Source organism: Passer montanus, unplaced genomic scaffold (genome assembly GCF_014805655.1).
Source record: "Passer montanus isolate IOZ18808 unplaced genomic scaffold, ASM1480565v1 scaffold12, whole genome shotgun sequence".
Taxonomy (NCBI): domain Eukaryota; kingdom Metazoa; phylum Chordata; class Aves; order Passeriformes; family Passeridae; genus Passer; species Passer montanus.
In genome coordinates this window covers 13,200,549-13,228,422 of record NW_024358722.1, presented here as the reverse complement: position 1 = coordinate 13,228,422, position 27,874 = coordinate 13,200,549, and the positions used below count along the sequence as shown (strand labels likewise).

General features: G+C 41.2%; 2 protein-coding genes across 3 annotated transcripts in view; one reads left to right on the top strand and one right to left on the bottom strand.

Moving 5' to 3' along the window:
• PTPN14 (protein tyrosine phosphatase non-receptor type 14) overlaps positions 1-24,697 on the top strand; it is a 110,202-nt gene extending 85,505 nt beyond the window's left edge. For both annotated transcript variants that reach the window (XM_039697730.1, XM_039697732.1), the window contains exons 12-19: positions 1,521-1,599; positions 3,250-4,739; positions 7,156-7,299; positions 8,335-8,553; positions 11,612-11,740; positions 12,679-12,913; positions 14,823-14,986; positions 19,006-24,697. In XM_039697730.1, the coding sequence (XP_039553664.1) occupies positions 1,521-1,599; positions 3,250-4,739; positions 7,156-7,299; positions 8,335-8,553; positions 11,612-11,740; positions 12,679-12,913; positions 14,823-14,986; positions 19,006-19,134 (2,589 nt within the window). In that variant the 3' untranslated portion in view covers positions 19,135-24,697. The remainder of the gene's footprint in view (positions 1-1,520; positions 1,600-3,249; positions 4,740-7,155; positions 7,300-8,334; positions 8,554-11,611; positions 11,741-12,678; positions 12,914-14,822; positions 14,987-19,005) is intronic.
• Positions 24,698-26,131: 1,434 nt separating this feature from the next.
• The window catches only part of SMYD2 (SET and MYND domain containing 2), a 28,518-nt gene continuing 26,775 nt past the window's right edge, over positions 26,132-27,874 (bottom strand). The window contains exon 12 of the mRNA XM_039697733.1: positions 26,132-26,519. Within this exon, the coding sequence (XP_039553667.1) occupies positions 26,439-26,519 (81 nt within the window). The 3' untranslated portion in view covers positions 26,132-26,438. The remainder of the gene's footprint in view (positions 26,520-27,874) is intronic.

Sequence of the window (27,874 nt, the reverse complement as noted above, 5' to 3'; positions counted from 1 at the left end):
ACCCTTTATATGGTTTTGGCATGGTTTCTGCTGTCTCTTTTTCCTGTCAGACCACCCAGCAATGTTGGTTTTCCAGAAAAAAACCCTCAGTTTAGGAGATCTTAATATAATGGTATGTTCAATTACCTGATTAAAAAAAAATAAAATCCAGGTCATCATTAATTTGGCTATTGTTGTTCTGCAGACCCTGGGGTTCTCTTTTTTCAAAGGAGGCAGATGGGCCTTAGAAATAAAAATTCCAGATTTCTTGCAGCTACCTTTCATAACATCTATCACAAAGAAAACTGTCTGCTCCAGATGTATGCATTCTTAGTAGAAGTCTCTTTCCTTGCACTTTTCCTCTGCCCTCCATTTGTTAGGCTTTCCAGCATCTCAATTAATTCCAGCCTCAGCTTACTAAAATTGTCAACAGCAGTCTCCTTGGCCCAGGTTGTTCAGTGAGACTAGGGTTTTATACCTTTGCAAGTAATTCTTGCAGCAAAAATACTTCTTGCTGTTTTCCAGCTCAGGCTTAACACACCTATTTTGTATGCAAGAATTCATACCGAGCTCAGTATCTTTGATTCTTATTCCTTCTCACCATTTACATGGAAAATGTAAATCTTATCCCTCCCCACCCGCTCTTTGCTAGCAAACTTGCAGGGTGCTTATTTGGGGCATGTGCACACAAAGGCAGATTATGTGGGGTTTTTTGCCTTGGGCATCCACAGTATTCCTTAATAGTTTGAACTACGTGAATCAGCCTGGATGAAAAGCCCTTATTCTGCTGCTGAGGAGGACACATTCATGAGACAGGAGTGTCTTCCTTGTCTTTCTGCTTACTTCATATATTGAAATATGTTTTCATAAACTTTGTTCAGTGACACCAGACAGGACATTACAGTGCAGGTGGCAAAGGAGAATTGCAAAACATTTTGGCTTACCAAGGGACAAACCTGAGGAATACAGCATCAGCTCTGATTTATTTTCTGTAAATGATCCTGCTGATTTAATGCTGAATTGCCCCCTCTGAGATTTGCATTAAAAAAATTCTTTCAGTGCAGGTTATTGGAGTAAACTCAAATTCATTATCTAAGGAATTCAATGTTTGTGTAATTTACAGAGTTATTTTAAGTCCATATGTGATCTTATTGCATGTATAACAGTGTCCTAAGTCCTTGAATTTGTTCCATGTCTGCTTTTGTCCTGATTAGGTGTCTGTTTTGTTTGGGTTTAATTCTTCAAGAGCAAGGGTTTTTAATAAAACTGTGAAGAATTTTAAAAGAGCTGAAATTGTGGATGTTCTTTTCTGAAGTGGTTGAGCTTAAAGGAATCTTAACTGGTCAGTTTTGGACTCTGTAACAAAATTTAGTGAACAACTTGCAAAAGTTATTCTCTGTTCTATAAGAAACTGCCAAGATGTGTTTTTGGCTGGGTAAGAAAGAGCACTATTCAGTGGAAAGGGCACAGAACCATTTTTCCTGTTTCAGTTGCAAAAATTGTAGCTAATACTTTTTTATTTCCTTGTGCTTTTATTGCAGCCAAGACAACATCCTTTTATACTGCCTCCTATGCATGTCCAGTGTGGAGAGCACTACACTGAAACACATAATTCACAAGGTACTTAGAGCATATATTTTCCCTTTAATGTACTTCACTTTTATGTGTATGGAAAGACGCTCCTAAGCCTTATATCTAGATTTATATTGCCATCATGGTCAAATGGGAGCTGCTGCTGCAGGAGAACTAGCAGTTTTATAGTTAATGTTGCATTAAGTCTTCTGTTTGAAGTCCAATTCCAGTTTTCAAATTTCCCTAAAATATCTGCGTGTGATTATATGGACCTTAAACTTGGTATTCCAGTTCAGTGAACTGAAAAAATAATTTCTAAAGGGAGTATGATGGTTGTACTCAAAGGCAGTGCCAGCTGGGGCCTGGGAGAGAAACTGAGTGAGGGAAAAGGAGACAGCAAAAGGCTTTTGCTGTAGGAGAAATCATAATGTCTTGTCCATGAAACTGTATCTGTGGACAACCTTTTCTACTGCTTTTTCACTACCATCTGTCTGCATTGTTAGCCTTACAGACACAAGGAGGGTTAACTATTTTCACGCCTATGTTTGACAAATAAATTCTTTAAGAGGTTGTGCCAGGTTGCTTTGATCAAGTCTGGGAATGGAGCCCAGCCCCTAAACAGCTTGAGTCTCACACCCTTAACCACCCCACCTTTTGGGATACACGTAGCCAGGTCTGTTAGGCTGCTGTTCTTTGCAATTCATGAGAGGCACAGCTGAAGTACTCTCACCAGCAGAGGAACTCTCAATCATACCTGTTAGGGTTTTGGGTTGTGGGGTCTGCCTATTTTTAAGGCAGAATTTGGTGAGTTTTGAAAGAAGCCATTTAGTAGAGTTCCTTACATACAGTAGATTTGAATTAGTGGCTACTACTCTTCTACTGTGAAGGTGAGGCTGTGAAGAATATTCTCAATTTCAGAAGAATTGTAAAATTCTCTTAGTTTTACAACAGACTTCTACATTTTCAAAGAACTAGCTGATTTCAGAATTTGGGAGTACTACTCTTCTCTTACAAGATTTTCAACAGGGACAGACTTACAGTAAAGTTGAGATCCAGGATATGATCTTTACTGTCTTGAATTCCTCTCAGGGCTTTGCTGAAGTATTTAACGTTCTATAGTGCATCTGCAGGGTGGTTTATTGTTTGGGTGGTTTTTTTCCTTTGTTTTTTTCTCTGAGCTTTGATCACCCAAATGTGTCTTACTTCAGATCCTCAAACTGTTTGATTGGTCTAAAGTAGGATTTCCAATTTCACAGTCCTCTGCTGCTCTAAATCTCAGACAGCTATGTATCAACAGAAGAGACAGGAGAATTTTTCATCTTAAAACTCCAGCACTGCAAGTATATGGTTAAGGTGCCAGTATCAGTGAACCCTTTGACGATGCTAAGGGAGGAGATGCCCCTTTATTCTTCCTTGCCACCTCAGGCAAAAACACTTCCTCTCTTTCCCCTTTCATGTTTCCCGCAAGGATCTGAACTGCTACCATGTTTTGCTAAGTATTGGGAATGTTTACGTTGGTAGCTTTGATTTAGTTCTGTTTTGATGGCTCAAGGTTGCTCCCAAGACCAAATATTCCCTGCACTTGTGCACTAAGCTGTCTCTGTACTCACTGGTGCAGACTGCATTTGAAGTTTTATTAGCAGTGAATAAGTCCTTGTGGGTTAAAATTGTCAACATTTCTCTCTCTACTCTACACAGATAGCATTTTCCATGGAAATGAAGAAACTTTCTACTGTAGGTCTCAGACCAGTTTGGATAGGTGTCCAATGGACTTCAGCTACTTGAATGGTAATGGACCCAATGGGAGTGTGTGCAGTGCCCACAGCATGAACTCCCTCAATCGCTCGCAGAACTTCATCCAGGCATCTCCAATGTCCTCAAATCTGAGCATCCCAGGAAGTGACATTATGAGAGCAGACTATATCCCCAGCCACAGACACAGTGCAATCATCGTCCCGTCTTACAGGCCAACTCCAGATTATGAAACTGTCATGAGGCAAATGAAGAGAGGGGTGATCCAGATGGACAGCCAAAGTCAGTCTTTGAGGAATCTCAACATTGGCAACACACATGCTTACAACCAGCCAGAAGACCTAGTTTACAGCCAGCCTGAGATTCGAGAGAGGCACCCTTACACGATCACCTATGGGCCCCAGGGGGGTGGCTATAACAAGCCTGTGGCCCCGTCTGACCAAATGAGCCCTAACAATGCTGCTCAGAACAAGACGGCAGCCAGTGCCATATCCCACACGGTCAGCACCCCAGAACTGGCCAACATGCAGCTGCAGAGCGGCCAGAGCTACAACACCACCCACATGCTCAAGAACTATCTCTTCAGGCCCCCGCCTCCGTACCCGCGCCCGCGCCCCGCCACCAGCACGCCCGACCTGGCCAGCCACCGGCACAAGTACGTCAGCGGCAGCAGCCCCGACTTGGTCACTCGCAAGGTCCAGCTCTCGGTGAAGACCTTCCAGGAGGACAGCTCGCCCGTGGTGCGCCAGTCGCTGCAGGAGGTCAGCGAGCCCCTCATGGCCGTGAAGCATCACGCGGCGGTGAACAAGCGCCACAGCCTGGAGGTCATCAGCAACATGGTGCGCGGGATAGAAGCCATGGCCTTAAAAACTCTGAACGCCCCTCTGCCGCGCAGGAACACTTTGCGGGAGCAGGTGCAGCCGGAAGAGTCGGTTCAGATGGGGCACGAAGTTCAGCAGGTCCCTCACTGCCACCACAAAAAGACGTTTTCTGATGCCACAATGCTGATACACAGTAGTGAAAGTGAAGAGGAAGAAGAAGCACGGGAATCTGTGTCCCGGATAGCAGCCCTCCATGAGAACATGGAGTACAGTGCTCAGCTGCAAGCTGCCTTGGCTAGAATACCAAATAAACCTCCTCCGGAGTATCCTGGGCCTCGTAAAAGTGTCAGCAATGGAGCACTGAGGCAGGACCATGTTAGCATTTCTGTGGCTGTAGCCAGGGCCAAGGCCATGAGGCCAGGGCCTTCCAAAGCCATCAGTGTCTCTCGAACTGATCAAGTGGCAATAAATGGGTCTTCACTGGGGCCCTCTATCTCGGAGCCTGACCTCACCAGTGTGAAGGAACGGGTCAAGAAAGAACCGGTCAAGGAAAGGCCTGTGTCTGAAATGTTTTCTATCGAGGACAGCATTATAGAAAGAGAGATCATGATGAGGGTAAGTGCCTTCCTCTGTTGCAGTGGCTCCTTGGAAATTAGTAATCACACAGTTCAACTTCCATCTCAGAAAGTTGTTGGGTCAGTAAACTGCAGGGAACGTGTGGGTGGGAAGCTGTGGATTTGCTTAAAGTTGGGAAATGTGATGTTAAGTGCCACATACAATTTGGTTTTGTGGGCTGTCAAGGGGGTTGATTCCATGCACTGCTTGGGCTTGTCTGTTGCCTCAGCTGTGGCTCTTTGGCTGCTGGCCAGACCTGTGTCTGACCCAGCTGAGGATGCCACCGCCCTGGCATCCAGCAGTGCTGGCTGGAGATGGGTGGATGGCAGGGCAGGCATCTGGGGATGAGGAGGCTGATGGAAAAGCCCCGCTTGATGCCTGCTTCCCTTTAGTATTTGAGGGCAGGGCGCGTCTGGAACGCCTTTGCCGAGATGGTTGGGAGGTTGTGTTTTTGGCACCGGTGTTTTATTCCTCCTTTGCAAGGGTGTCAGGTAAAGTATTGCATAACATAATGGCAACTCAGGGTTTTTTTTAAAATGATCTTTAATTCCCTTCCTGCCACTTTATGTAACGTAGTTCTCTGAATAAAACCCTGGTAGCCCTCGAATACGGGTTGTCTGTTTTGCCAGGAACTGAGGAACCGGATATCTAAATAGAGAAGCAGCAGATGTAGAGGCTGTGTGGTTGAGCATCTGGATTGTTTATTTTGTTAAAAATGCACTCAAGTATGAGAAGTAGGATTCTGTTAAACTTGCAACAAATTTAAAATAAAAAGTATTTAAAGGCAGTGACAGAAATATGAGGGGTGCTTATCCCTTAGTGACCTACATATATACCTGGTATAGTGCTGTAAGCAGTGCAATGGCAGTCACAGAAACCTAAGTGTATGCTGTAGTTCTTGTTTTCAGCACTAAGGTCTGAAACAAAAGCAATTCCTGACCTAAATGGTCCAAAGCAGAAAAGGGTTTGTAGTGTACTAGATCAATAACTCGCTAGATTTAAATACTACTGTATATGCAAATAAATTTTCTAAATATTCCATTGTTGTTCTTGTCAATTGGACATCCTTATGCTTATGTAACTGTTAGCAATACAACCTGAGCTACTAAATTGCAACTTGGAGACTGAGTTTAGCCCTTGACAACTCCTAAACTTTAAATGCAAAATAGAAAGAAAAAAGGAAAAAAAGAAAGGGATAGCCTCAGCATTAAGTTTTTAAGGTGGTTTTAGCCAAGATCAGGAACCTTGATATATGTGGACTTTCCTTTTGTCACAGGAATCGGGTGTAATATTAATGGTTATTTGGCGACCTTGATCTGTTAAGCACTTTCTTCTGTTTCACCTTTGAAGCAGTAAAAATAATAAAGTTCCCAAACAAAGGGAAAATACTTGCATTTTCCTGATTTCACAAAGTATAAAAAGAAGCCAGAGTGGGTTTGGATTTTTTTGGTTTTTTTGCTTAGTGCTCTGGAGGAACACAGTGGCAAAGAAAAAGCTTATAAGCTTTTGAAAAATCAAGGCATGTGTCTGAGGCCATTCAGCTTCCATTGTGTGTTTCTAGGAGCTGAGCTTGGCCCATCTGGTGACCACAGCTTCCATATGTATGCTGAGAACCAGGCACCCCTTCTGCTTATCCCTCCTTCCAAATCCAGCAGAAAGAGCTGTTAAGGAAATGCAATAAAATATTCCTAATTTGGGCACTTCTGGAGATGCTCTGTCTTTTTTGATGCTTCAACTCCCAGTGGCATAAGGAGGAGGCAGCAGGATGAATTTAAAATTCATGCTCTGGTTCTCCATGTCATACCATAATATGATTCATGAATATGATAAATAATATCCTTCCCTGGCTGCTATTGCATTCAGTTTCAGGGACATGTGGGCTCAGTTTTTAGTGCAGAGTATATCATGGGGGCTGTTTGAATCACCATAAAAGCTAAGTGCATCAGAAGACTTCTCATTTTAAGCATTATCATCACAGAAGAGAAACAATGGCCTGTGTTTTAGTGTTTGTTGTTATAGATTGAAATTATTGCTTTTCAAAAGATGCCCCAGGTAGCTTGGCTTTGGTAGTGCTACTTTAACGTAACACCGTGATGCTTTGTGTGTCCTGCATCCAGAATAATGTCTGCAGGAAAATGCTTGAGATTGTATTTGTGTGTCTTTTGATGGCATGTAAACTGTATTACATGCTGGGATTGCTTCTTTGAAATTAAAATTCTATGCTCATGTAGGAGCAGGCCTTTGAGAAATAACAGGAAGAATAGAGGTTGTATTTGAATTTACGATGCTAATGGTGATCATCTGCATTCCTTGGCCAGAGAGTTGCAGATTTTAGAGATTAAAAATACATTCCAGCATTTTACTGGCATTATAAATAATCACACAGAGATGAAAACGTGCCTTTTCTTGCCAAAAGAATCTAGAAAAGCAGAAGATGGCAGGCCTGGAGGCCCAGAAGAGGCCCTTGATGTTGGCAGCACTGAACGGACTCTCAGTTGCTAGGGTTCCAGTGCCGGAGGACAGCCAGGATGAAGTCACCAAGGTGCCAATGGATGAGAGGGTAAGATGGAGCCTCATGAAATGTTGCTTGTTCTCTTTGTTCCCAGCAGCATGAAGTATCTAAAATAATAAAATCTGATTTAAAATGTGAAAAAAATTCTAGGTTTTTAGAGCTGTTAATGTAAAAAGTCTGTGGCTAATACTCTTATGTCTGTGAATGCAGGCAAAGAATCAAATGTCTTGAACATTTACTGAAGTCAGTGAAAATGGAGGCTGTTCTGTTTCACCTGACTGTACAATATCATACAAGACCAATCTGTAAATCTAACACTTTGCACATTTTTCACTTGATCAGGTGAAGTTCTGCAGTGCTCACCCACAGATACTGTCTTTCATGTGTTGATACAGATAAGGAGTTTGGTTAATGTCTCTAGGAGTTTGGTTAATGTCTCTAATGGGATCAAATTTTAAAAAAAGGAGTTGTTTGCCTGCTGATGTTTGCACGTGTGTGTGTGTATATGGAATTTCAGATATTAAAAACAGTTGCTGCTGTTAAGATTTGAGAAGCAAATTTGCAGAGAATCTTTCTGGTTTTCTGGATAGAAACTTGCAGCCTTGTATTGTGTGGCACCCAGGGAGTAGAACTTCACTTCCACCTTGTCTGTATGTAGGGTTGTGTTCAACCAGAGGCATTGCATCCATGTGAGTTAGGCAGTATTTTGAAAATGTGGGCCACATCACACTTCTTGCAGTATGATCATCTTCCTGGAAAAAAAAAAAATTAATTATCTATTATGTTGAAAACATATATTCATACAGAAATTCATACTGAGCCAAGATTATTTAGCACAGATTTGCCTTTTATGCTATCGGTCTTCAAAAATGTGGAGGTGGGATGTAAAGCTGTAAAATTTGCCAGTGGTTTCACTTGGTAGAAATAAGTATGTCATATTTCCTCAGATAACTGCAGAAGGAGTGAGTGAGAGAGAATGCTATGCTTGTGTATTGGAGCTCAAAGAATGGATGGATGGGTCTCGTGGTAAATGTTGTTCCCAGAAGCATTAATGGGTTGGTGCTCCTTTCTATTAAATCCTAGTGCAAAATCTTGAAGAGGAAGCTGGAGGAGGGGATGGTGTTTACAGAGTACGAGCAGATTCCAAAGAAGAAGGCAGATGGGATCTTCACCACCGCTGCCCTGCCCGAAAACACAGAGCGCAACCGCATCAGGGAGGTTGTTCCTTACGAGGAGAACCGCGTGGAGCTGGTGCCGACCAAAGAGAACAATACAGGCTACATCAACGCTTCACACATAAAGGTAAAAGCTTGCTTGAGTTTTGCTTGGCAAATGAAGGTGTGCTAAAGCTTTGTTTGCATTTTCTGGCTGTGCAGCAGCATCTTCTGCACCTCGGGAGCTTCTGAAAAGGTTTAGGATGCATCGTTATGCCTCTTTGTGTCACCGTGAGCATCTCTAAAGTCTCCTATCAACTAACATGCATAAATTGATTTAACTGCTGGGGACTGGGAAGTTATTTTAGAGAGGTATCCTGACTTTTTGTGACCGCCTCTGACAGCTTGTTGTGGAATGACTCTACTGGTTAGTGTAGAAAGAGGTGCCATGTTTCTCAAACCTCATGAGAATACATTAGATCAGCCCCAGTACTTGCAGTGTGTTAAAGCAATTTTTTTAAGTATGCACTGACCTTACCAATAAGATCCCTGCATCTCTGACTGGGAACAGCATTGAACTTCCATGTTTCAAATTATGTTTTGAACAAGAAACTTCATATTTCATGTTAATTCAATATAAAAATAATTAAAGATACAACCTGACTGTTTTTACAAGCATGGTCACTTTCAACAGTGAACTATGTTCCAGTGATGGCAGATGGTTGTTTTTCTTTAAGCTTCCAGCAGTATTTGCAAAGTCCTCTGTTGTCTTCTACTGTACCCTGAGAGAAGTAACAGAAATTCTTTGCATCAGGTGACAGATTCTGTTGTAAGAGAGCGTTTTCTGTGTTTTCTCAATGTCAAAATCCAAATTAAAAAGAAATAATTCAAAAATCATGAATAAAACATCCTGTTAAATTAATCTTTTCCTTGAGTAAAAGCCTTTTAAAAGTTTAAAGAGACTTGCTGGCCTTGGCTGTGATTTACTGTGTTAAATTCTGGTGATTCAAATCTGAATTTTTGATCGGAATAATTTCTGAACCAGGATCCTGGCAGTTTCTCACTTCTCTGCATCGCCTGGTAGGAAGCAGATACTGAGTTTTTGCACAATCAGACATTGCTATGATGATGAATTTCTGAGCCCAGAATTTTCTGCCTACAAAGTACATGGAGAAAAAGAAGATATTCCTAAACAATGCTCTTTTCCCTGGCTAGTTTTGAGCCCACATTTTATCTTGTGTGTTGCTGTTGGACACAGACCCATCTTGTGTCCATGGGGCATCCAGGACCAGGCAGCAGTGCTTTGATGCCTGACAGAGGGCCTTGGCAGGGTTTCCCTCCTGCACTTGGGTGTTGCTTTCAGAAGCTAAGCAGATGTGCTTTTGCTTAGAAGGTGAAATTGCATCTGTGAAATTCACCTCAGCAGCACAGTGTGTGCCTGTGTTTTCAGCCCAATATTTAATTTTTAATTTCCTGCAGTTAGGGCATTAGAATGCAGTAAACATTCCAGGCATCCCATTCCCTTCAGACTATTTATGGGCCTTTCATGTCATGTGCCAGGAGGCTTGGACCAGAAGTCAGTAGACAAAGAAAACTCCTCTGTCATCCTGATAAGATCCATGCCTGGAGAATTCCAGCTCCCACTGCTTGGTCTGCAGGCCCCACAGTTTTACAATAATTCTCTACATGTTTACCATGGATCTTTTCTGTTAAGATACAAAGATCATCATCTATACCAAAGAGAAAAATTGTAATTAAATTCATGGATTAAGCACAAAGGCTCTTAAGAGCACTTCATCTGACTGACTGTGTCAGGTCAATGTTGACTTAAAAAGCTCAGTAACACTGTACTAGCACTCGTGGCTGCAGACCATCAGTCCAAGTGCAGGATTAGGGCTTTGCAGTTTGTATTAATTCTCATCTAGTACAAGAATTTAAGAAGTCTACCAGCCTTGGTCTTGCTGTTTTTAACCATCATTCAAAAAAGGAAATGCTGCATAGTATGAAATAAAGAAAAGGGTCAAACAGTTTTCAGTGAGTGAGAAACTAGTTATCATACAAAATCTATGTTATTTACAGGTGTACAACCCCAAGCATCACAGATTAATAAACAGTTGTTTGACTAATAAATAAATTGATTTTATTTCTGAGAATATATTCAAAGACTTGTACCTCAAACACAGTATGTGGTTGAACCTGTCAGAGTTATTGATTGTTCCTCGTAGCGTTGTCTGCCATTATGTGATATTTATGGATGTGTCAGCATTTTTGTTGTAAATCTTCTTCTTTGGGATTTATAACTTTGGGAGAAGTGGCTTTGGGCTAATAAACAGAATTAGGAGGCCTTAGCCTGAGAAGGAAAAATATTTCAACTTTCCAAAATAATGAGTTTGTCTGGTTCTTCTGGTAAGCATATTTTTGAAATTATATGTAGTAGTTCTAAAGGCACTTCAGTTTTTTACCTGAAATGTAAGAAAAAAGATTTTTTAGCCTTTTCTGATGTATAGCAAGTTACGCGTAATAAAATTATGGGGTTTTTTATACACAAGTGATTTTTTTTTTTAAACTATCAGTTAAATGAAGCCGTTTTTTATACTGGCTAACTGCAAGGTAATGCTAGCTCTGTTCAGGGCACTTCAGAATCTACAGTCTGTAAATCTGTGTGTTACTGTTTTGAAAAGAATTTCATTACCTGTCATGCAAATACACAAATACTTCTGTAAGATGTGGTTGGTAAACCTGTTGTGTATTGGGAAATAGATTTACATGACTACAGCTTTGGGTAATTTTAAATTTCTCATGGTGTTTAAAACCCATTTGATGTGCTGGATGTACTCTGTGGTAGTTTTCAGGTTCTGAACTGAAAAACCCAAGGTGAGTAAAATCCACAGATTTTTTTATTTGGTTGGTTGTTGGGGGTTTTTTTAGTCTGTATGAGCCAGATTCAATGGCAAGAAAGAGGGCATTTAGACCAAAGCATTATGGTTATGGGCATCAAGACAGGACATGGAAGCACTGAAGGTCAGCACTGAAGGTTATGTTTTGTCAGATTTGCTCTTATCAAAAGGATGATTTTTTGTTCATAATTTTAACCAAAAGTAGAAGAACAAAGAAGCAAAGATTTCTTTTGTTTAAAAGGCAGTTTGGCACAGACACTGCTGAGAATTCAGGCACTGACTGGTTGTTTCTTTTTCCCTTTCTCCCAGGTGACTGTAGGTGGAGAGGAGTGGCACTACATTGCTACCCAAGGACCCCTGCCACACACATGCCATGACTTCTGGCAGATGGTGTGGGAACAGGGGGTGAATGTTATAGCCATGGTCACAGCTGAAGAGGTATGTGAAATCACAGAATAGTTCTTTCTGATGTGAGCCAATCTCCTATTATCATCACTTCCCACTCCAGTAACCTGTTTTTCCTATCAACATCCCCTTTTCCTCTGGCTCTGTTTGAACATATGCCTGTACTGCTCTCATATTATACTTCCTAACTTCCTGCCACTCAGTTTGGCAAATGCTAAAGTGAAACAAGCAGGAGCCCTCCTTCCCTCTGCTTGGGCCAAGCCAAACAAAGATGTTTCCATTGGAATGTGATAGCACTGAACTTGCTCCTGGTTAAAATGACAGAGATTTCCACACTGTCCAAGGCCAATTCTGTATACCATCACTCTTATCAGCTGAAAAGAGACCAGAAGCTGTTGTTTCCATAGAAGTGTCCATGTAAAAAAAAAAAAGAAAAAAACCCAAACAAAAGCACCTCACAACTTTTTATTCTTATGCCAAGCAAAACAGTTGTTCCTATTGTAATCCAAGAACTATGTGCTATCTTGTAAAAACTGGCACATGTTGTTAACTAACACCACATTCAGCTTCATGCCTGGCTACTTTTAGCAAACACAGGGAGTAGCAGAGCACATCAAGTCACTGTCCAGTTCCCAAGGCTGATCAAGAACAGACACTTAGAAGCTGCTGAAGAGATTCTCCTTCTATTTAAAGGAGAGTCTTCCACAGGAGGAGAATATTTACCAAGGTGCTTTAGGCAACAGCTGTCTTCTGTCATGAGACTAGAGTCTTCAAGTATTTTTACACTTAAAAATATTACATGGCTGAGAGGTTAAAGTTTATGGGTATTTTCTTAACTTTGTGGGATGCTCCCTACTCTTTGAGTGCTTTAAAATTAGAATACTTGGTTTATCAGGAGAGTTTTATGCCCTTTGCTTATAGAGAATTATAATTGCAGAACTAATGGCTTTTTGTCTTGTTTTGTATTCAAGGAGGGAGGAAGAAGTAAGAGCCATCGTTACTGGCCTAAACTGGGCTCTAAGCACAGCTCAGCCACTTACGGGAAGTTCAAGGTGACAACGAAGTTCCGCACAGACTCTGGCTGCTTTGCAACTACTGGTCTGAAGGTCAAGCATCTTCTCTCTGGACAAGAGAGGACAGTGTGGCATTTGCAGTATACTGACTGGCCCGACCATGGCTGTCCAGAAGAAGTCCAAGGCTTTTTATGTAAGATTTCTTTATTTTGCATGATACATCAAGAAAAAGATTGGTCACACTGGATTCAGTTCATTGTACCTAGTTGCAGCTGGGACTGATATCAAGTGGTTGTTGTGGTGTACACAGGCCTCAACTAGGTTATACTTTGCAGCAATTTGGAGAATAAAAAAAAAAAAAGTGGTATTCCAGAGGTGGAGCTAAAGTGATTAGCAGGAGGAAAAATCCAAGGCAGCAGCACTGCCAAAAACTCAGGAAATTTTAAATAATAGGATACTTCAGTTGGCTGATCTGTTGGTGCAGCTTACTGCCATTTCCCAGCTACTTAATGAATGTGGGAGATAATAAGCTGTACACAAATGTGATTAGGAAGGGGTTAGAGGATCAGTTGCTATTGAAATAAGGTGCATCTCCTCCAGTTTTACTTTTTGCAAAAGAGCAGAGGCTCTATCACACATGCAGTGCCACCCTTGTAACCACATGTACCCAGGCAATGCTCAAGGGCCTCCTCAGTTACATATGGTCCTGACTCGTGCTTTTTTGAAAACACAGCAATTATATTCATTGTAATGTGTCAATAACACTTCCTGATTCTTACCAAATAATAAGCATTCCCATGTTAAGTAATAGGAATTCAACCATTATTTAACTTAAGACACGTGTCTGGCAGTACAGTAGGGAATGATGCAGGAATCTTTAAAATGCCATTGAAGGAGTCTGTACATGGTGTACTGATGTGTTGGAGATGCCTGTCTTCTTAGTTCCTGAAAACTTTGCAGCTGCGGTGACGCTCTGTGGCAGCTAAGTCCTCTCTCAGGAAGATCCATTAGTTCTGCTTCAGTCTTGCCACAGCTACAGTCCTTTAGTGATGCATTCTCCTTTGCATGGTACACACTGGATGCAAATAGTGCATCTTCCTATCTATCACCAAGGCAAAAAATAAAAAATTATATTTCAGCTTCAGCAAAGGAGTACCAGGGAATCTGTCTTCAAGGAAAAACTATTGCCCAAATCCTGGTTTGTTTCACACTTTGTTTCTCATACCCTGTAGCTGTGTTTGGGCATGGCAGTAATTGGAACCTGATTGTCCCCATTTCCTCTCTGCCATTGTTTGCCACCACTTAGAGTCCTATTTCCCTGTGTGCATTGAAATGCAGCTTTTCTGATGTTGGTAGGCCTCCAGCCCCATCCTGCCTATGGGGAGAGGACAGCTGGGGCTGCAGTGCCCTGACACCAAGGGTCAGAGCAGGAGAGTTTGATTTAGGTCTCATTTCCCACTTGGAGTTCACCATGTGAGGTTCTCAGCATGGTCTGACAGCAGGATGTGTTGAATGATGCTAGGACAGCCACACAAGGCAGCTGTTCCTGAGTCCCTAGCTTTCTACAAATGGCTTCAGGGAAGACAAAGCAGTGATCTCCCAGAAGGGCTTGTAGCTATTGAGAAACAAACCCTGAGTGGAGAGTGGAGGGGGGGAGATTCTGTCAGTCTAGAAGGGAGAAGGAAGAGAGGGAACAGGGCAGATGGACGCTTGCTTCCCATGTGATACTGGCTTTGACAGGCAGTAGTTTCAATGGGACTTAGCTGCTGTTTTGATCCCAGCCTGTTAATAGCAGGAATTGCTGTAAGTAATGTCTCAAATCATCTGCTTAGGGGACCTGGAGATTTGCAAGGGGGAAAACAGAGTTTATTTTTTTAAAGAACTATTTAATTTAAAGGAGCAGACTCCCAAGTAATAATTGACACCCAGCTGGTACTTGCTGATGCAGTGCTGTTCAGTGCACCCTGGCCAAGATAATTATTATGTTGTAAAAAATCACTTTGACAGTGAATAACTTTTCCACACTCTTTCCCCCTCCCATCCTAATTTTTACATTTAGACATGTAGATGTTTGCAACCTTGCCTGCTTTTTCCTCTTGCAGCTTACTTGGAGGAGATCCAGTCGGTGCGTCGGCACACCAACAGTGTGCTGGACAGCAGCAACACCTGCAACCCTCCCATCGTGGTGCACTGCAGCGCAGGGGTGGGGAGGACTGGGGTGGTGATCCTAACAGAGCTCATGATTGGCTGCTTGGAGCATAATGAGGTAAGTCAGCTTCCTCCTCAAACCCCGAGATTATCCCTTGGCTAACTGGCTATATTTCTGAGGTTGAAATTAAAAGGCATTGAAGTGTTTTCTTTACGTTACCTCCATGAGCAAGACAAGGACCTTAAATGTGATGGGAAAAGATTCCCCATGGCAGGTTACTTGCTGTAGTTTTGTGTATAGTTATTATTTTTTTATTAGAATTATTTTAATATATTCAAGGTTAGGGCTTTCCTCCCTCTTTTAAGAATTTAGTTTAATCCATACCTGTATCTAATTAAAAGTCTAGAGACTGTGTTTATGAGCACTACCTGAGAGGGGCTAGAGGATAATGTCCTTGCTCTTTTAATTGAAGTTTTCTGGTCTCTAAATTCTCTCCTTGGGCTCCTTCCTCTCTCTTGTAATCTCACCTGGAATGAAACTTAACTGTGTTTTAAGAATAAGTGTGTTTATGTATTCCTCTGGGGAATAGGGCTTTAGGGTTTGCAGCCAGCATTATGAATAACACAGTCTGGAGTTATGAAAAAGTGTCCCAGTAGAGCAACCATGGGTAACAACCTAATTTTCATCTGTCACTGGGAAACTGTCTAGGAGGAACATCACATCTTGACTAACAATGTGCCACACAGTTTGCATGACAGCTGTGGAACCCGGGTGTTTCTCTTGCCAAAGAAAATGCTTAAAGACCAAAGCTGCTTGTAGAGATAGGAATGCAGCAAAAGTGACAAGTAGACATATATCATTTGCCCCTTCCAATAATCAGCCACTGGGTGAGTTCAGGGAAGACTGAGGACCCCAGCAACTCATCATTCTGGAGTTACAAGACCCCTACAGATCCTGGGCTCAGATCAGCTGGGGCAAATCTCCAACTCTGCTTGGGCCTCACTGAAGGTGAAGCTGTCCTGTAGACATGCATCACAGGTGACACTTTGTTCTTTTGCTTTATATGTCGGGAGAAAGGGAAAAGAGGAGGTATCCTGGCCCAGAAAGGGCCCACAGGGATGTGCTTTGGGAATCCAGCAGCCTCCCTGCTGACTGCTGCTGAGTAGCTGCTCCAGTGTGGGGCAACGGCTCCAACTCTTGACCCTGCTTGACTTTCCTTATGCACTGACACATGGAAGTGGCTGCTTCTGTTGTTCACATAGCAGCCGTGAAATTTCTCCTTTCCTCACCAGAGGGAAGCTGGAGAGTTAAAAGAGCCATCCTGAAATACTTGTGAATTACTTACTGAATTACACATCAGTGTAGCTTTAGAGCACCCTCTGTATGTTCACAGAAGCAAACTCTAAGGGTTGTGCAACAGGGTCTGGCCACCTGTGTTTACAGAAGTCTGTCTGTGGTTTACAGGAGTCACCCATTGGGCAACGAGTAGCTTTGGCACCTCAACATCTAGACATGGGGGTGAGCCTTGACATCACTCATATGAGCTTTCGTCAACTTCACTAGGACCTCATGGTAGTGCTCAATAATAAGGGATTTCTCTGATGTCCCTTAATTAAAACATTCTTTTGTCTTGATTAATAATGAAAATCATCATTAACAAGAAATACAATTTTCATTAAGGGCCTTGTTTCTCTAGATTGTACCAAGTTAATGTTTTTGGTTTCTTAAAAACTAATTAAAAAAAAGTTAAAAATCTGGACAGTATGTTTTCAGTTTGTGACAGATTCTGCACAGAGAACTTCCTTTTAATTTGTTTATTTTGTACTAGAATGGGTTGGGGTTTTTTTCCTGAAATAAAATTACTTATCACTTATAATGTTTTAGTCTTAGGAACTGGTTTTCACAGAAGTGTCCAAGTAAATGCATTAACATTTTAGCAGTGAAGAAAAATCATGAGGGAGTTTGAAAATTTTTATAAAGAGCATTTTGGAAAGCCTGCTGCAGTGCTGGAATAAAAACCAGAACTCTTAAGCCTGGGGTTTCAGGTTCAGGTAAAGAAGCCATGTTTAATCAAATTCTATGCAGCTTCAGTCACTGTGGCTTCTGGGCTGGTTGAGTCTAAAGCTGTATCTCATTGCAGGGATAGAGTTTCAGTAACTGCTGCATGGCCTGTAAATGTCACGTCATTACATCCTTACTGCTGTAGACACATAGTATGAGAAAGTAATTGAGAACCTGCTCTATCAACTTTTAGTCCAGACTTGGCACTGAGACATTAACTCATGATTGCATCTAAGATCTTTCACATGGGAGATCTTTGGTTTGGGAAGCAGAAATAAGTAGCGGGTTTTTTTGTTCTGGTTGCAAGTCCCAGCTTAGCAAAGCATTAGGTGTTTTTTTGTTTTGTTGTGTTTTGGTTGTTTTTGTTTTGTTTTTGGTGGGTTTTTTTTGTTTTTTTTTTTTTTTGTTTGTTTGTTTTTGTTTTTTGACATGTACATCGTAATGAAGGTGAATTTAGGGATTCTCCTTACCTGGAATCAAATACTAAGCTGGCTATAAATAGCGAGACTGAATAGGCAGGATGGAGTTTTCTTCCATTTCTGAGAGGAAATGGAAAGCCATTTCCTAAAGCAAAGCCATCTCCATTTTGAGGAGGGGCATGGATCACTATGTGCCCACTAAAAGCTAATGAAAAAGCTGAGAGAGGAACATTATGTGCAGGTCAAGGATGGCCTACATTTTTGTTATAGTTTAGGTGAGATCAGGTTCCATGTGACTCTGCTCAGCAAGGACCATTTCATAAGCATCTGAGTCCACAGGGAGGCCTTCTCCAAGTTAGCCAAGTTAACTGGAAGGAGCTTCCATTTTTCTTTGCACCTGTTTGATAATAATATGACATTACTCATCTCGAATATTTACACTCGTTGACTCTCTAGAGATGTCCTTTTATAACAGCTTGTTGGGGTATGTGGCAGAATATTTGGCCTTGTTTTCAGAAAGTGATAGCCTATGAGTTAATACTTGTTTACATGGAATGGAGATTCTGAGTTTTATATATATGGACAGAAATGGATATGCAGCGTGACTTTTATTTTAAACTTTCCAGGAAACTTCAGATGTGCCTGGAAGCAGATTCCATGCTCAGTTGGGGCTCCAAGGGTTAGCAGCCATCACAGTCAAAAGACTTGCTAAGTTCCTCTTGGTGTTTCTGCAAGCAGGCATTACAAAGTGCAGTTTATGTCACCTGATAGGGTCGCTGTTCTTCAGTTTTGTATCTTGAACTGCTTAAGAACTTCCCCAAAACCAGTGTGTATCTTAGTGCTCACATTTATTGCTGCCATAGAAGGTTTGTGTTCCTCAGCTTGGCTCACATTACACACTGCTTGAATTTGAGCCTGGCAGGCTGAGCTTCATGGCTCAACAACTTCTCAATAGCTCTTCGTGTACCTGTTGTAACAGATAAAACACAACAGCATCATAGGTTTTTGGCTTCCTAAATGTCAGAAATCTGATGATAGCATTGTAATGAAACGTGCAGTGATTTCTAACACTTCAGCTCATGGGCCTCTGTTTCACAGAACTCATTTGGTTTTGAGTTCAGGCTTCCTGTGCCTGCTTGATGGGGTTAGTCTTGTGCCTTCCCAGTGAATTTCCTTATCTGTGCCTACTTACTGGACCTCCTGTTGCAGAGCATTTTCAGGGCACACAAGTGAGTTTCTTTTGAGTGAAACTAAGCTGGAAGATGCCTTCTTGGAGAACCCCTAATACGTCCCAGTGGATATTCAGTAGGTGGCAACAAACTGATGCTGGCCTGGAGTCTGCAAAACACATATTGTGGATATTGAGTCCTTGTTTCACTTTACAGACCTATTGCTCCTGGAGCATTATTTGCTAACATACACTCGGCTGTGGCAGATCAGATGTTGGAGTTTCTGGATCTCTTGGTGGCAACGAGTTCCCTTCCCCTTCAGTGAAAGGATCTATATCTTTGCCTGAACATTTAATTTTGTCCACAAAAACTTTGTCTTCTATAACTATAGTATAGTTCCCTGTGTCAGATAACTGATATTTGAGACCATGATTTTTTGATTTAATGAATACACATCCTTCTGGTTTTTTTCCCCTTTTCTTTACAGAAAATGGACGTTCCTGTGATGCTGAGACACCTGCGGGAGCAGAGAGTGTTTATGATCCAGACCATAGCCCAGTACAAATTTGTCTACCAAGTGCTCATACAATTCCTGCAAAACTCGAGACTTATTTAATCTTTTCAAACATCCCAGACCCAGCATTGAGGATCTGATTGAATCTTACTGATGAACAAGAGGAACTGCCTTGACAACACTGTGCGCATATATTGCACTTTTTAAAGTTGTCTTGAAAGTAAGGAATGATGGTTCTTTACTAGTCTCCCATGGATTATTTTATACAAGATATAATTTATTTTTCTTGGAGTGACTTTTGAATTACTTTCATAAATCATAAAACTTAGAGTGACCTTCAAAGTGAACCACATTTGACATGACTGGTCTGCATTGTAACATGTCTGTAAGGAAAGCAATCCTTTGTAAAGGTAGTTTGCTGGCTTTTATTTTGCTACACAGCTTCTGAAACCTACAGTTATTTGGCAGTGGGCTTTTTTCACATGAGGACTTTCTGGACCCAGTATTTGGCATCTCTGGTAAAAACAAGACCTGCTAGATGTCAGCTACAGCTCTGTGTGAGTGGAAGCTGAAGGTGCACAGCATGGAGACCTGAGCTTCTGCACGTGCAGCCAGGCACGTTGCAGAGGGCTCAAGCACAGGACATTGTGAGGACAGAGTTTTGGGTGCTAAACTGTTCAAATTCCACAAGAATTATGGTTTTAGACTAGACCTTGAAAAAAAAATCAATATTGTATATTTTTAAGGAGGCCTTTTGCTGCTGTGTACAACCCTTGAAGGGATTCATAAGAAGCAATGTTGGATGAAGTGCAGTGACCTACAGCAGGCTGAAGTCGGGGAATGAGTCTTTCCAATAACTCTGGTGGTCTGACAGTTTAACAGTGGAGGATTTTCAACCAAATGTATCTGGAAAAAAAGCCAAATCAAGCACCTTCTCACAAATTACACCTCATTGCCTTAAGGCTCACCCTCTGTAGACAAGGAATCTCATTTAAATTAGGCATCCCCAGTTGCCTTAGTCTTCATGTGTGAACTATTGTTGGATGGTTAGAGAAAGAATCAGGCTAAGAGAGGTACCTTGGAGGTCTCTGGACTCAGTCCTGCTCACCCCACTGCTGAGTTTAAACTTGGGTAGGCTTGTCCAGGGTCACACATCCAGTTTCAGAATTCTCAAGGGTGAAGGTTTCACAGCTCTCAGGGCACGTGATGCAATGCAGTTACTTTGTCATGGTGAAATCACATTTCTTGGTATCCCTTCCCCTAATACTTCTAATATTTTAATCCTACTGTTGCTTTTCTGTTGCATCCCCACCTCCAAACCCTGGTCACAAAGGCCGAAGCCTACAAGCACTCTTCATTTCAGCACTAAAAGTACTAAAATTAGTGGCGAGCTTAAGCTAAGATTCTGTACCAGAATGTTTCTTGAATGTGTTTAAAACTGCACTGTATTGATTTGGTGCTCTACAATACAGGCCTAACATGATGACAAAGTCTCTGGTGAAGACTTGTAACCACCAACAAATGTAGAGGAATTATTTTGCTGTAATACCTTGATCATGTTCTTTTTAGGGATCAGGTGAGCTTTCAGTCAACTTCAGTTTTCCTCTAATTTTTTCTGCCAGTGCCAACATATCTCTTGTTAAATTAGCAGCAACCATTTAAAGTCTTTTCAGCAGCATCTGCATGATAATTGCAGAGAGATGCTTTATATCTGGGAAAAAAGCCAAGGAATAAACCTTGAAGCAAAGTGTATTAAATTAGTTATCTCGTTATAACTTTTTGAATAATTTCCTAATGATGAATTAAGTTTGAACTCAGAGCTGTCAAGTCCCATTGCTCCACTTGGTTGTGAGAAGTAGAAAATCAGGAGGGAAAAGAATCTGTTCCTATGTCTTATTATTCAGCTGCTCTTGGCTGCAATGTGTATTTCTGCTGCTACAGTGAGCACAGGAAAGTTATTGCATAAAAGAGTGTGAAGAGTTGTGTTTGAAGGGAAGAAAATGAAGTAAATGTTTTTTTATGCAAAGATGCATCATAGGTGTCTTAGAAAAACATTAATTAGAAAAAGGCACTAAAAATCCTTTCCAAATTAAGTCAGTGCCTATTAATGAGCCAAATAAGTGGCCATGTGGTAAGCAGTCATTTCCAATTAACTCCTAATGTGGCTGGTAAGGTAGATAGAGGCCAATGTGAGTCACTTTTTCCTTTTCATTGTCAAAGAATGGTAATTTTAAACTTTTCCTTTCATCTGACTTCAATGTATTTTTCCCTGCTAGATTTTATCTTGACTAGATCTGTTAATATCATAAGTGAATTGGGCTGGTGCATGTCTTCAGAGGTTCTTTTCCACCCCAGCTTACAAGCAGCCCTCAGCATGCTGATGTTTTATGGTTGAAATGTGGTACAAGTTTTGTAAGGGAAAAAATGAACCTTCTCACTTTGAACCTGTTGTAGTTTTATCAGGCCAAAACTGCTTGGGCAGTATTTCCTAACCTTTAGGGAGTGACAGGAAAATGCATTTTGCATCCAATTTTCTTAGTCATAGCAGGTGGGCCTTAAAGCAACAGTGCTGTTTAGTTTCTGTCCCACAGACTTTTAAACAGCAGAACCCTTGAGGAGAAAAGGGCAATTTGGAGTTGCGTGTTTGGCCGTTTGTTGTGTTGCATGTTTTTTAATATCGAAGCATAACAGTAGTTTGAGACCAGTTTCATCCATTTGGAGTAAAGTCTGGATTGAAAATCTCACAGTGATTCATCGATGAACAGAATTTTGACACAAGCAGTCTTCTCCCAGGGCACCCACCTTGCAGTCTGGCATGCTCAGCCTACACTCCCTGATGCTTTCCAAGAGAGAACTTGCAGCAGATGAGAAAGTCTGGCTTGGGCATCCGTTGTGTCTGTTTTTCTTTTAGTACACTCTTCATCTATATTTAACAACCTTTGCCTTTTTAATTTAAACTCTTACCAACTGTACCAGCTGGTGCTGGCATCAGCTTTTTGGTTGAAGTTATGGTCGGAGCATTTCATGCTTCCCATTGTTTAAGCAGGGATGGGAGAGATGACAGCTGAGCTGTGATGCTGCTCAGTGCTGTGGGGATCCTGTTTCTGTCCTCCATCAGTCACACTGGAGGATGGTGGACATCACCTGCTCAGGTCCTACTTGTTTCAGGTCTTACAAAGGCTTGTTTAGGCACCTCTTGTCCTTGACTACCTGAGGAAAGATGAAGCTTGTTCCCACAATCATTTTCCTGTACAGGCATACAGGGATCCTAAATGCTCAGCCTTATCAGAAGTTCCCTAAACTAATTTTAGCTGGCAAAAGACACATCTCTGAAAGCTTACTCAACCTATTGCCAGCACAGTCCTTGAAGTATATTGAAGTGCACTTATTTAAATCAGCCGCTTCAGCTACAAATATTATTAATTTGCATGATTTCAAAAGCTGGGGATTTTAAAATTACTTTGTTGTAAACAAACAGAAATGCAACTGGCAAAACACAGACTTACTCATTCTTCTCCAACCTGAGTGCTTCAATAGTGCTTGTCATTGTCAGCCAGGACATTATATTTTGATCCAATACCTGCTATATGTAGTCCACAAGGAGCTCTAAAAGAAATGTTGATGGGAAATCTTGTACTTGGATATAGCACAGAAATCTGTAGGGAAAATTCAGCAGAGCTAACTGCCAATGCTGCATTTCCAACAGCTGACTTCCCACTGGTCTCCTGGGAGGAGATGATGACTGAATTAGCTGTTGTCAGCCTCGCTAACAGTTGTGGTCTGTGTGCTGAGAAAGTGGAATCTTCAGGCTGATCTCTGCTCTAGCTGCTCTCATGCATCACTGAGGGAGGTCTGAGTTAAATTTTGCTGCTTGTCTTAGTGGATGAAAAAATGCTACGGTGGCAGCCACTGCAGGTAATAAAGGCCTGCATCGCATTGCAGGAGCAAATTCCTGAGCTGGCCATGAGAGGAAGGACTGCATGAAAACAGCCGTTGACCACCCTTCTACAAAACGTATATAAAGCTGCTGATGTATACTTGAAGGCATATAGAGTTTGGGATAGGTTTTGATGCCAGTAAGAGAAAGGCTGCAAGTCTAGAACCCAAAAAGCAATTGTCCCCAGCTCACTCTTAGCCTCCTGGAGTGGTTTTCTTGTGGATCTGGTGCTAAGGGAGCTATAGATGCCATCCAAGTCTTTAGAGAGAAGGGCGTTATACATGCAGCTGCTTTCAGGGATTGGGGATTTGAGGAAGGGAACAGATGGCTGTGGGGCAAAACAAGATGGAGGTATTAACCATAAAAAAACTATTGTTAGATTATGAAACAAAACAGTGCACAGGTCAAAAAATAGCAGTGTTTATATAAATATTTAAATTAAATAAATTTAGTCAGTGTTTTTGGTGTAATCTTAGATTACAGTTCCATTGGTTTCTCTCAGTTGTTTTTTAGCTGGCATTTCTTTGAAGTTTTGTTGCCTGTGCTTTCTGTGCACCCTCACCAAGACTTTTCCACGTGCTTTAACAACAGGACTTTGGCTTTGGAGAGTGAACTGGAAATCACTGAAAATAGGAGCTTCCACTGGAGAATTCCAGCACTATATAACAGCAAGGGAAGGACTGCCACTGATTCTCAGTGGTTGGACAGTCAGTTCCAGGTATCTCAGGGGTAGTGTTCCTTGATTAGGCAGGGAGGCAGAAAAGAGGAATGCTTCCCACAAACTGTTTCCATGTCCCCTGACTTAGACAGTGGCTGGTAGTTGAGGAAGAAAAGGTGATGTGTCTAGAAAAGGGTGCTCAGCCCCTCTGGTGCACCTGGCAGCCAGTCCTTTAGGGGCTTCCTGAGGCCAAAGCTGTATCCTGCTCACTGTATGTAGTACCTCCTGATGGATCCATCTTCTATGAATCACATTACCTTCTCTTTAGAAGCCATTTATTCCTCTGGCCTTCACAATTTCCTGTGCTGGTAAGTTCCATAACTTAGAGATGTAATGTATAAGAACTTTCTTTTTGTGTATGTTAAATAAAAGTATTTTCTTGCTTCTGCTTGGTCTTTAAAAGAAAGCAAATTTGTAGTGCCAGAAACATTGGTAATAGGATGTTCATCCTGTTGAGGTTGCTCCATATGGATAATACATTTTCCTCACTAGTAAAGTACCTTTCTTTGGTTATTTTACAAAGGAAAAAGTTTACACATGCAGATGACTGTAATATTCCCATATGTTATTGTGTGGAATGTGGTAAATGAGATAACATGTTTAAGTTTTCTGTCACTGGATTTTACTGTCCTGTTTTACTACAGTATTGTGATGCTCCCGGTTTTATTTGTTCTGTAATTCTGTACCTGACAGTTTAGCACAAAACAGTGATCTGAATCTAACCAACTCATTGTATGTACACATTTTGTAGAAAAATGAGACATCAGTTATGTGCCCTTCCTGCCCCCAACCCCTCCTGTTAGGGCTGAATGGCAGAATTATTCTATGCTATTGAAAGCCTTTAAAAAAATCTATGCATGCTATTTTATATTCTAATGTATTATTCATATCAGTACATAAGCTTATGCTTGTCAGTTTTATCTTGTGTATAGAACTGATTACTTTTGACAGTATTTTTGCACTGTTTCTTTTCTTTCTCTTTTTATAATAAAAAGTTCTATCAGCATTAATTGACTGCAATAACTTTTTTTTACCCCTTTCACTGCCTTTGTGTAAATAGTTTCTTATATGCTTTTGCAAATGTGAGAATGTCTTCAGTCACTAAGGTTTTTTTGGTAAGGCTGTCCCTTATATTCACAGTATACAATAAACCTTTTTTTTTCAAGGAAAACAATGTTTGTGTTCTTTTCTATATCAGCTTAACGGTTTTGTATTTGCACCTACACTGCTTGAGTTGGTTTCCCATGTTAAAACTGATAGGCACAGCCAGAGCCAGTGAGCTCTGAATACCCTTCTCTAAACAGTAATCCAAGTTTACAGGGGCAAGGCTCCCACTTGTGCCCCATGTTCAGCTAATCCAATTCTTTGGTGTTGAAGTGTGGTGTGGTTGCTGGACAGACTTGCTGAAGTAAAGGTATTATTTCCCAGGACAAGAGTTTATTTGACAAGACAGTGTTAGGATAAAACAGTCAGCTAGTGCCCTTCTTCCAAGGCTTGGCTGCAGTTAAATGGCTTTGGCTTTCTGGAATTGTAGATCTGGTGCAGTTTTATATACTCCAGCAACAACTACTGGCTGGAGAGCAATGAAAGATATCAGCAAAATGAGCTGACAAACCCTTGTTCTAGCAGTTTTATTTTCAGAGCAGTGCTTACAAGAAAGAAAATACAATGAAGTTCTTAAGAGTGATGTGTTCTTTCTCATCATACTCTGTAAACTGTGAAAACAGTAAAGAGGCAGGTAATTTTATTGTGCACCATATTTCAATTTTGATGCTAGAAGTTTATATCTACATTCTTTTTTTCCCCATCCTTAAAAAGCACACTCTTGCCAGTGATCTAAATGGAGGGAAAAAAAAACCCCAAAACCTCTCTTGTTTTGTATATGGGTAGAGAAAGCTAAGTCCTGGACTTTCTCCTCAGAAAGTGTTTCTGTCCCTCTCTTAAATATAACTGCTAGCATATTATTTACAATGGTTGTAATCCACTGGAGGTGAAGGTATGGCTGTAAGGAAATATGAGCCCTCCTCTGCAATAACTCACTTTAACTTGTAAAGGAGTCTAAAAAGCCAGAAGTTGCATAGTTCATGTCTTGTGCAAGCCTTCAAGCTCTGACATAGGTGTCAGTATTTTCTGTACAAGACAAATTGAGCTCTAGGTCTTTTCTGTGATGAATCCTCATCTGCCAGGAGCAGTGATGAACCTGCAGATTAACTGGTTGAGGGAACATTGGTGGCATTGCTGTAAAATGTACATAATTCATCACCCCATTTCCCCCCTCTCTCAGTTAAGCCACTGCAAATAAAAATGATGCAAGCAAAAAGGAAATGGGTACCAAACCACAACAGAAATGTAGAGATTTTGCTAATTTTTCAGATTAAGCAAAACTATTTGGGCAAAAGTACATATCACAAAATTATTCCATTCATTTAAGTGTACAAGTGCAATCAAGAGGGGCCAAGACCACTTTATTTACTTTACAGAAGTAAGATCCACACCAACACCTCTAAAGAAAAAGATGGCCATTTCTGCACATGAGCCATCAAAAGGCATAACTTTTAAGAAACCATGGATGCTTCCTTACAAAAAAAAAAAGGCAATTTAGATGTGTGGAAGCTGAGCCTACGTGTGTTTGTCATTCCAATTATAGGACAGAACTGTGTTCATACTCTAACGCTTTTCAAAGCGCTCCTGAAGGTTTCCATAACAAGGCTTTTTAAATAAAGGTTTGAAGGATTGCATAGATTCAAAGGCTCAGTGGTCCTCTAATTCCTTTTTGATCTCTGAAATGTATGGATGATCTTTCCCATGTGCTACTTCCATGATAGCAATTGCCTATGAAAAGAAAAAAAAAATATTCACACAATTGATTCATATATAACACCAGGCTATAAATACTCTCTTTAGAGGTTTGAAGCAGTCTGACACCTCTAGCTACTTTTTGTCCCCTTGTAGTCATAAACCCAGTAGGAAATAAAATGAAATTCAAAACTAAGTAATAAAGGTTTTATATTCAGAGAATACATCTTTGATCTTAAAGGAGCCCAAAGCACCTTTCAAAATTATATTCCTGACAAAACTACTTTGAATGCAACCAGCTCCAGGACAGAAAACTGCAAGTGCAGTGGGGTAATATTCCAGCAGAGGACTTAGCCAGTATCAGAGTGAGCTCTGCTCCTACCAATTTATCCTTGAGCTGTCACAGACATGCAGGCCTAGTGCAGGAGTAATGCTGAGGCATTTCAGACTTGAATCTATAAACCCTCTGCTCCTTCCAGGGGCTGCCAATGCTTTAGGAAGGAAGCAACTTCTTAGGCAGAAGTGAGATCCTGTAAGATTCGGACAGACGCTGCTGTGCCCAGCTCCCTGGTGTTTCACCTGCAGCCTGCTCCAGGCCCGAGAGGGAATGTTGCTGGCAGCCAAACCCCTGACTGGCACCTTTCCTGCCCTGGAGTGTGTGCCAGGGCAAGATTTCCACTTGAGAAAAGAAGTGATAAAAGGCAACACTACACAGAACTGAGAAGAAAGTTCACTCTAAGTCTGAGAATGGTTAAAAACTGAGAGCTAAGACAGAGCAGGGAATTGCAGTATCCTGGCCCTCTGAGCATTGGTCATTTCATCCTTGGGAAACTTTTATGCTCTTGTATTTGTTAAGTCAGTACAGCAAGGCTTTTGGTTCCACCTCAGCAGCGAGAAATGACTCCACCCCTCCTCAGGCCCAAAAAAGAAAGGAGGACCTTCTGTATGTGCTGCTCACAAACTGACAGAGAACAATGGGTTTGCTTTTCCACTAAATCCCAAACATCAGAGGCTGGGATAACTTTGGGCAGTTCCTGTAGACAGCTTTTGGAAGTGAGTCATTAGAAAATGTTTGTGTTAGGAAACTAACTATGCCAACAAATTTACCTCACAGTTCCCTACCCCCCATCCCATGCTCCTACTGGCACAATTCCCATTTCTACTCAAGGGTTTAACACTACAGTGAAGAAAAACATATGCTAATTTCAAACTTGGTAACAGTTAAATTTTAGAGCATATATTCTTCTGGCATTTTTCACCATAGTTGTTTGGTGTTGTTATTCGCTGGCTAAAACTTGCCAGCATCTAAAAAGCAAGAAGAAATAAATACGTTGTGACATTCCACACTGAGTCATTATATGCTACAGTAGTCACTGATGCTTAAGAAACTA